This window comes from Ursus americanus, chromosome 24 (genome assembly GCF_024610735.1).
Source record: "Ursus americanus isolate L20-20 chromosome 24, mUrsAme1.1.p, whole genome shotgun sequence".
NCBI lineage: Eukaryota > Metazoa > Chordata > Mammalia > Carnivora > Ursidae > Ursus > Ursus americanus.
In genome coordinates, this window is record NC_142150.1 from 39,169,135 (window position 1) to 39,179,279 (window position 10,145).

Sequence of the window (10,145 nt, forward strand, 5' to 3'; positions counted from 1 at the left end):
AGCTAAAACTCAAACTTCTTTACTTGAGCTGGCTTACGTGGGTTGCTTGTTACTTATAGCCAAATGAGCCAAACGTTCTATGCGTTGGAAAAAAACAAAACACCACAAGCTATCATGATCAACTGGAAGAAAAATGACAGAAAGACAGTTAATATTTTTAATATATAAAAAAATTTACGAATCAATAAAAAAGATGTAAATACCAAAATAGAAAAAAGTGGACAAAGGGCATGATAAATAATTTTAAAAAAAGAAATACATTTGACCACTGATATAAGTAAACATATCCTACCTCACTAGCAAGCAAGTAAATGCAAATTAAAAACCGGTTTTGGGGGGAAATCAAAATACTAATATTAAATATAAGAAAAGATAAAGGTAAACACATACCATCATTCATTGTTGATGGGAATAAAAATCAGTATAGCTTTTCTGAAGGGCAGTTTGGCAATTTGTATCACTAACCTTAAAAATATTCATACTCTTTACCCAATTTCTATTTATAGACCAGATCTTAAGGAAGTAATCTGAAATGCCCACAAAAGTCATCCATCAAAAAGTGACATCTAATGGCAAAACATTAGATACCTAAAAATCTTACATAAAAAGGTTATTTTACTCTTGCCATATTTATATAGTAGCATACTATATGTTATGTTTTAAAGTTTTATTTTAAAAGAGTACTTAATGGCAATAAATGCCCATTACATAACGGTTAATGAAAAAGCTTTATACAAAACAGTATATTTTTTAACTTTGTTTAAATAAAGAAAAGCTGTGGAAATACACCAAGATGTAAGTAATGTTCATTACCAGATGATGACATTTGGGGTATTAATTTCCTTTTCAATTCTTTTCTAGTTTTTCGAAATGTTTAAATACACATATATTCATTTTAGAATCACATACACACACACACACCCCTGACAAACATCAGTGTGTTCAATTTGGGGTAATCTATACAATTACTACTATGTAATCTATACAATTACTACACGACAAAAAGACTAGAAAGATATACACCAACGTCTTCACGGAGAATCCCTCTGGGTGCTGGGGCTAGGGGTGGTTTCTGGAACTATTTTGCTCCCTTCTCTTTTTCTGTATTTTCCAGTTTTCCTGCAATGAGCGCTTTTAAGTTCATAATAGCATGCTTCCCAGCATTTTATTATGAAAAATTTTCAAACATCCAAAGTCTCAAGGGTTCAAAGCTGAAACCATTGTTTATTGACCATCTGTATACCCAGCCACCTAGATGCTACTCTTATGTTACTGCATTTGCTTTATCCTATGTCCACCTACTCATTCCACCTGTCGAGTATCTTTAAACTCTTCTTTTTTTTTTTAAGATTTATTTATTTATTTATTTATTTATTTATTTATTTATTTAAGAGAGAGAGAGAGACAGCCAGCGAGAGAGGGAACACCAGCAGGAGGAGTGGGAGAGGAAGAAGCAGGCTCATAGCAGAGGAGCCTGATGTGGGGCTCGATCCCATAACGCCGGGATCACGCCCTGAGCCGAAGGCAGACGCTTAATGACTGAGCCACCCAGGCACCCCTTAAACTCTTCTTTTAAACGCCTATGATCAGTGTTCTGTGAAAAGCAGAGGTTAAGCACTGAGGGAGTCCAGGACAATGACAATGGCAATAATGCTGTGTGATGTGCTCTAACTCAGCTCTAGAACCCACTGGGTTCCTGACTCCGAGCCTGCAGGCTTTATTCCCAGCTGTGGTTCTCGGACGCAAGCCTGTGCACAGATTACAGGAGAGGGGCTTGCTGGCATGCTGGCAGAATCACCGTGCATTTTTAACAAATACTCTACCCCCACTCCACCCCAGGGCAGTGGTGCAAGGGGCCAATGACACCCCTTGAGAACCCGTTCACCTTGAGGATGCCCACGTCTGCCTGGGAGGGACAAGGAACTCGTTCATCTGCTCATTCACACAACGGATGCTCCCACAGAGCCAGACGCCAGCCACCAACCCAGGCAACTGTGCTGTGTCTGGGACAAAGTGAAGATGCCTGCCTTCATGGGCTTTTGTTCAGTACCAGGGAGAGAGACAGAAATTTTTTAGTTTATTTTGAGCCTTAGTAAATAAGTAAATCATCTAGAATATTAGAAGAGATACCAAATTAAAAGAAAGAAAGAAAGAAAGAAAGAAAGAAAGAAAGAAAGAAAGAAAGAAAGAAAGAAAGAAAGAAAGAAAGAAAGAAGGAAAGAAAGAAAAGGTAGAGCAGTGTTAAAGGAGCTGGAGGGGCCAGGTGGAGGCAGAGACTGCAATATTAAGTGAGGGGTCAGGGAAGGCAGGCTGCCGGCCCTGCAGACATCTGGAACATCCAGGCAAGGGTAACAGCCTGAGCAATGGCCCCAGGTAGGGGCATGGTTGAGGAGCAGCCGGGAGGCCAGTGTGGCTGGAGTGGAGGTGGTGAAGGAAGAGAGGTGTTGAATGCAGGATGGAGAGTGGTGTTAACGGCTCAACCGAGACGAGGCAGTGGGGGTGACAAGTAACGGGTTCTGGATTTTTAGGAAGGTCAAACCAACAGGATTTGCAGATAGAATGAGGTGGGGCATGAAGGAAAGTGGAGTCAAAGATCACCCCAGGGTTTCTGGCCAGAGCAAGTGGGAGGCAGGACGAGCAGGCTGTGGACAGAGCAGGCTAGGAAGGAGCATGAGCTCCTGCCTGGGGCGCTGGGCTGAACCAGCTTCCAGGTAGCCAAGTGGAGAGGCCAGGGAGGCAGCTGAATCCGGGCCTCTGAAGGTCAGGAGTGCGCTCTAGGGTGAGGGTCACTGGTGGCCTTTATGAGCACAGCTCCTATCAGAGTTGGAGGCCAAATTCCAGCTGAGTGGACGTAAGAGAGGAAGAGGAAAGGAGCCGCAGATGATGCTAGAAAAAGCAGGGGCGCCTGGGTGGCACAGCGGTTAGGCGTCTGCCTTCGGCTCAGGGTGTGATCCTGGCGTTCTGGGATCGAGCCCCACATCAGGCTCCTCCGCTAGGAGCCTGCTTCTTCCTCTCCCACTCCCCCTGCTTGTGTTCCCTCTCTTGCTGGCTGTCTCTGTCAAATAAATAAATAAAATCTTAAAAAAAAAAAAAAAGAAAAAAGAAAGAAAAAAGAAAAAGCAGCACCTGAGATTTTTGTTGAAGTCCTGAAAGGTGAGAAGGACTGTGTATGTGGTGTAGACAGAATTCAAACCCGAATCCAACACTCTTAACCCTTACATCCTCCAGCAATCAGAGAAGATGGTGGGGAGGGAGTGGCCTTAAGGGGGTGATAGAGAGGGAAGCAGGGGTGCGGGGCAGACTGAAGCAGAAACATAGCTGTGAGGGGATTGCCCGGTGCCCGTGGGGGCATTTTTTTTAAAGCTTCTGGGTGGTTCTACCGTGCAGCCCAGAGTGAGAACCAGAGGAGAGAGTACCTGAGGGGAGAGAGCTGTGAGCCTGAATGTCAGGCTGAGATGAGCAGACACCTTATTTTGCAGGCAGGGAAACTGATGCTAAGGGCGATGACGTCACTTACCCAGGGTCAGCCTGAAAGTGGCAAAGAGGCAGCTGGAACCCCAGCCTCTTCCCCAACCGCAGGGAGAAAGGAGGCAGCCGAGCCCTCCAGCAGACGACTCCGCCTGCAGCCCCTGCACAGCCGCCCACATTCACCCCTGCAGCTCCAATCCAGTGTGAGACACTTGGCTGTGGGCCCGGGACAGGACAAGAGACCACAGCGACAGCACTTGCAGAAGAAGTTTCAACCCAAGCGGTGAAACAAAACAAAAAGAATGTGTCTCTTGGGGCACCTGGCTGGCTCAGTCAGTGGAGTGTGCTACTCCAGGGTTGTGAGTTCGAGCCCCGTGTTAGGTGTGGAGACTACTTTAAAAAAAGCAAATAAATATACTGTATGGTGACTAACATAATACAAAATTATTATTTTTAAAAAAGCAAATGAAATAGATATTTTAAAAAAGAATGTTTTTCTTTAATTCAAGGCCACTACAGAAGTGCTCTGATTTGCACACATCCAGCCTCATTTAGCCTCATTGGTCAGAGCTTTGAGATTTTGTTTTTTTAATAAAATATTTCAGATTACAAAAAAGTACAGAAAGTAGGCTACTGAGCATGACTCATAAGCATGTCTAAATCCAGATGGATTTCGTTTTCAGAAAAAGCATACTGATTACAGCCTTGGGGCTCCAGAGCCAGACAGCCTTGCACAAGTTACCCAACTTCTCCCAGCCTCAGTTTCCCCAGCTGTAAAATGGGAATCGCTCATGGGGTTGTCCTGAGGATCAAGTATGTTAATACCTATAAAACACTGAGCAAATACTGCCTGGCACACTGGAAGACTTCTGTAAACGGCAGTTTTTGCTGCCACTTCCTCGGGTGTGTTTTCATTATGTTTGATTTGGAAAGTTCTCAGTTCCAGGACCAGCTGGAGATGCCGGGGAGGTTGTGAAACCCAGCCCAAGAGCAGGTTCTCCTTGTTCCCCAAACCACATGCTCTGGCAAGTGTGGAAATTCTGATCTCAGCCCCTTCATTCCTGATGCTCTGGGGAACTCCTGGAAAATTATAAGAAAGACCGAAGTCCAGCGTGGGTGCTGAGAGGGGCGTTTCCAGCAAACAGCTGGGAGTTTGGTACCAAGTTTCGAGGAAGAGAAGAAACCTGTGAGGGGCTGGGCGCCAATCCCGTGTATCCGAGGCTGTGTTTTCAGAAGGAGAGCCCACGTCCAGCCAAGATTCAGCCCCTCTCTGCCCTACTGCTGTGTGACCTTCAGGAATCACTGAACATCTCTGAGCTTCTCTGGTACAATGGGGCCATACACACCCATCCAGCAGAGTTTGTGTGAGGAATAAATGAGATCATGGGGCAAAAGCTGTAAAACCAAGTACCTGTGAGGGGGTTGAGACCCTGGACCCCGAGCTGGGTGGGTGCAGGAGGCATGACCGGGAGGCCTGACTGCCCACACCCCCCAGCCTCAGCCCCAGAGAGAAGGTAGAGGAGGGGCTGGGCTGACGCATCACCTCTTTCCTTGCCAGCTGCTGGGAGAGGAACAGTGGCAGCTCCAGTGGGTACCAGGTCCAGCCCCTATGTCCCCAAAGGTCATGAGGATCCTTGAAAAAGGAGGCAACACTTATGGGGCCTCCCAGGCTCTTGACCTCCAGGCCCAAGGCCATGCTGTGGATGAGTCCGGCCTCACTCTACATGAATTAGGACTGCCTCCTAATTCGTCTGGAAACCACCGCCACCACCACCAGCCACCACGCACACACGAGTTATCTGGGATTCTTAACAGCTGCCCTATTTTACAGGTCAGGAAACCGCTCAGAGATGGGGAGAACCTCGCCCACGTTCTCAGACCTCTCCAAGAAGCAGCGCCAGGATTCCACTATAGGTTTTCCTGAATCCAAGGGCAAAATTCTTTCCACGGTACCAAGGAGTTGGCACAAAGGTCCTGACTTCTGATAACACCCCGCGTGGCAAGCGTTGCCTCTACATCACAGTTCTCCAGGCCAGCAATGCCCTTGGTTATTCACTGGCAAACTCCTATTCATCCCTCAAGAGGACGCTCCAGCAAAGAGCGCTGCCGCTGCTTCCACGGGCCACGGCCCAGTTTTATCCGAGGGCTGTAAATGTTGAGCTGAGCCCACGGGGAGGAGTGGTCAGTGATCGCCCACCAGCTACACGGAGCAGCCGGTCTGGCACGTACAGTGCTTCCAGCAGAGGTTTGCGACCTCCAGGGCTGTGACCTTCCTTCTGAAGCCCCTCCCTGCTACGGCCCCTCCAGAATGTGGATGAATCCCTGTGGGGCCTGGAGCTCGGTTGCTACTTGAGAAGGTCCTCTTCTCTTCCCTCCCCCGAAGCTCCTTAACAAGCCCTGCAGAGAGCTGTCAGAACATCAGGCACACTTAGAGGCTCACGAAGTTGTGCTAAGGGAGCCCAGAGCCAGAGGTCAGAGCAGGCCCATCAGTTTCCTCATACTGAGACAGAGCAAGGACTGGACTCAGGTCCCTTCAACCCTGACCATGAAATCCAGGACTCCTTGGGGGCCTCTGTAAGCGGAAAAAAAAAAAAAAAGCTAAACTCTGTGCCTCTTGAGGAACCTAACTGTAGGGACGATGTTTACTGCAAAGACTGGCCAAGACCAGACCAAACCGGTCTGCACCAAGATGGACCCCAGTGCTGAACTCTCACAGACTTGTCTTCTCATTAGAATACTCAAAATCACGCCCAGGAACGGAGACTTAACATGCTAATCAGACATGTGACACATGGAGAAGCATGATCTTTACGTGCGCAGGTGCGAATAATCCACTACGTGCTTCGTCGGCACCCTTTTCCCACCTAAGTTTCTTTTAAAAACTCTCCTTGACCTCTCCTCCAGGGAGTCAGCCGGAGGATTCTTTCCTTCCTGCTGCCTCCCTTGCGCTCGAGCACAAGCCCCGGTAAAGCCATGCCTGGAACTCCCGGTGGGCCTCTTACCGATTTCTGTTGTTTAGAGAACCCAAGGGCCCAGTTCAGTACCACTACCCGGGAGCCTCAGTTTCCCTCTGGATATCCTCTTCCCCAGCAGCTAGCCACAGATTTAAGGACGGCAGGGCTGGAGACACGGAGGCAAAGCCTCCTGGCCTGCTTGTTCTAAGCAAATTTGGAACACGGACAGGAGAGAAATGGTCAGCTCGGGCACTGACCTGTGCCAGGAGAAACTAAAAGAGAACTGGATCCCTTTCACCCAGAACTAGCCTCATTCTAAAGCAATGGATTAAATAAGTATCAGTGCCCACTATCACTCAACCATTTTCTCTGATTCTTCTCAGAAGAAGGAAAACTTGGCAGAATTTTGCCAAATAAGATAAAAACTTAGGATGAATTTTCTGGTGATGATGTTTTAGTGAAAATGTTTCACATGTGGAGATATTTAAAAGCCACTAGATTGATTTTTTTTTTAAGATTTTATTTATTTATTCGACAGAGATAGAGACAGCCAGCGAGAGAGGGAACACAAGCAGGGGGACTGGGAGAGGAAGAAGCAGGCTCATAGCGGAGGAGCCTGATGTGGGGCTCGATCCCAGAACTCCGGGATCACGCCCTGAGCCGAAGGCAGACGCTTAACCGCTGTGCCACCCAGGCGCCCTGGATTTTTTTTTTTTTAAGACATAGGCAGCATTGCAATTTCTGGAATTGATTCTGAAATGTGATTTTTATGAATCTCTGACAACCCTCTTCTAATGTTTAAGACTTTGCCTTGTTGAGTATCTGTGGTTTCATGTAGAAGAGCTTTCGAAATTAAAATTAATAAAAAGCTCTCTTCAGTCAGCTGTAAGCAAAGACAGATGGACAAATTGAGCTCAGCTGAATACGGAACATGAGCGTGCAAAGATCGATCTTGACAAAGTCACAGACAACTTTCCCGAAGTTGCAAAACAGAAACTGTCATGTTGCTATTATTCATGACTGTGACCAACCTACATGCAAGAGTAAACTTTCTTTCAAAAGTACGTTCATGCAATTAAAAAAATTTTTTTAAGATTTTATTTTTAAGCAATCTCTACACCCAACATGGGCCTCAAACCCACGACGCTGAGATTAAGAGTTACAGGCTCTGGGGCGCCTGGGTGGCACAGGGGTTAAGCATCTGCCTTAGGCTCAGGGCGTGATCCCGGCATTATGGGATCGAGCCCCACATCAGGCTCCTCTGCTAGGAGGCTGCTTCTTCCTCTCCCACTCCCCCTACTTGTGTTCCCTCTCTCGCTGGCTGTCTCTATCTCTGTCGAATAAATAAAAATAAATCTTTAAAAAAAAAAAAAAAGAGTTACAGGCTCTGCTGACTGAGCCAGCCAGGTGCCCTGAATTAAAAGCTCCTAAGCTATTACTTTTTCCTATTTTTTTCCATTAATATTTACCTTATTTTTCTTTCTTTCTTTTTTTTTTTCTTTTTTTTTACTTTTGCACCGGCATGATTTCATATACAAACCTCAATAAAAGAAAATTTTCTCTGTTTCTTTTCTGGATATTATTGCTATCTGTTTCATGATTATTACTGAAAACAGTGTTGTCAGATAAAGGAGAGGGATGTTTAAAATGACCACTCAAGCCATCATATACGCCAGGTCCGCCCTGATGCCGGTCCCCGTGGCATCTTTTCGTGGGCTGAAATAATAATAACAGTGAATCGCAGTTGAGCACTTACTATGTGTAGGAAGCACTATTCTGAGCACGTCCTATGTATTAAGTCATATAATCTTCACTCTGGGGAGCGGAGTGGATTTGGGACACAAAGTGCTCAGAACAGAGCCCTGCACGCTTGTGCCATGGCCACGAGCTGGGCAGGAACACAACCTCAGGTGGGTCTACATCAGCCGCCAGTGCCCTGAATCTCTCCGTCGCAGGTTCTGCTAGGTTGAAAGGAAGCATTTGCTAAGCCCCTTTATGATTTCTGAACCACATCACAGATTAGAAAAAGGAAAAGTGAAAACCTACAAATTGCTGGCAGGGCTGGCCATGGGGTGAGACAGCCGAGGCCAGAAAAGCCCACAGAAAAAGGTCAGACCGAAGCAGGGCCTGGGGCAGCAAGTCCAGCCCCAGATATCTGGCCCCAGGAGCCAGTCCCCTTGCTGCCTCCCTTTTCCTGTAGGTCCTGCCTGCCCGTGCTTCCCACGCAAGGGTAAATACTGAGACATCTGGACCAGGAGCAGACTAACCCACATCCGACACCTGATGCCCAGCGGCTGTGGGAAGTGTGCCCCACCCCCACCCCCAGGATCCTCACTCCCCGGTACTAACTCAGGCTCCAGGACGAGTCCCCAGTAAAACACAGCCGCCGCCCCAATCCCCGCCCCCGCCCCGCCCCTCACTTACGATGGACGCCCGCATCTTTATTCGTGCTGTGGACCCTCGATTTCAGGCTGGAGTTCGGTATATCCGCTCTGTAAAGGCCTGAGGCAGGGGGAGCAGGGATTCATTATGTCATTAATAGGGAACAGCGTTTCCAGGACCCCGGGGTACCGTGCATTCTAGCAAGGAGACCGTGCGCGGTTCTCCTCTGACCCTTCCCAGGATCACCACCTCACTCTTCGAGGTCCTGGCTGGCCCCCTCCCTGCCCCTGAACTTGGCTGTCAACTGATGAATCCCTTGAAGGGCAGGGGAGGCTCACCAGACACCTGAGAGGCGGCGGCGCCGCCGGGGGAGGACGATCAGTGTCGCCTGCCCATGGTGGCGCTCCCGGCCTGCAGGTGCTGGCCGGGCAGCCCCCTAACTTCTTTACGCCCGCCTCACCCAACTTCTCCGTCTCCCATGCAGCCGTCCGGGCCCGGAGAGCCACCCCGGGCACCTCACCGTTCCTTAAGTTCCGGGAAGGACTGCTCCACCCACCTCTGGAACTTGGAGGCAGCGCGCCGCCAGCGGACCGGGGCTAATGGCCGCAGAGGCTCCAGCCAGCGTAAGGTCACCCGGCTCCTCCCCGCGCGGCTGACTAATGAGAGCCTCGCAGAGCTCCCTGCCAGGCGACAGGGACAGCCTGCTCCAGCCTCTGGGGCAGACAGGCCAGGATGCCTCCCACTCGCCGCCACTCCCCACGCCCTCCTCCACCCAGAGGCCCCCCTGAACCCAGTCCCAGCGCCACCTCCTCCTGGCCGATTCCACACAGGAGCTTGGGGCCGCCCAATATTGAAGGCCATCTTTTATTATACTCCATTGTATACACCATGCTGGAGCGTAATCAATGTTATCTCCTCCATTCGAGTGGGCTTACAGTTTAAAACTATATTAAATTTGAAAGCCATGTGAAGGCTTTCAGAGGTCTGGCAGAAAGAAAGCCCTTTTAACTATTGGGTCTTAAGCCATCAGATACCCCCCAAACCTGGCCCACAGCACAAATTCTGTGAATGAATGACCAGACATAGGCCCTTCCTGGCACCTGGCTCGGCTGGACTGTGACTCCCAAAGAGTCATCTCTGTTCGTCTCTCTTCTCCCTCACTCCCAGCCAGGCCTGAGCCTTGCGGTCGAGATGCTTGGGCCACATCCTGGCCCGATCACTTGCTGGCTCTCTCTCTGAGCCTCAGTCTAGTCACCTCTTAAATGGGAGTGATGATGATACTGGACAACATACAAGATCCCATGTAAAAATACATTCCCTGAAGGGAGAGCCACAAATGAA

At 48.6% G+C, this 10,145-nt stretch overlaps 1 protein-coding gene across 5 annotated transcripts in view; it reads right to left on the reverse strand.

The window, feature by feature from the left end:
- Positions 1-9,512, reverse strand: part of LOC123778415 (phospholipase A and acyltransferase 3) — a 29,104-nt gene extending 19,592 nt beyond the window's left edge. Inside the window, exons 1-2 of one of the 5 annotated variants that reach the window (XR_015721451.1) lie at positions 9,361-9,512; positions 8,847-8,924 (exon numbers count right to left, since the gene is read on the reverse strand). Coding sequence is in view for 4 of the 5 variants with exons in the window: in XM_045775742.2 (XP_045631698.1) it covers positions 8,847-8,861 (15 nt within the window). In the remaining variant the exon portion in view is untranslated. Of the gene's footprint in view, positions 1-8,846; positions 8,925-9,142 lie in introns of all 5 variants that reach the window. The other 4 variants (XM_045775742.2, XM_045775744.2, XM_045775745.2 and 1 more) reach the window with 4 other exon arrangements.
- Between the last annotated feature and the right edge of the window lie 633 nt (positions 9,513-10,145).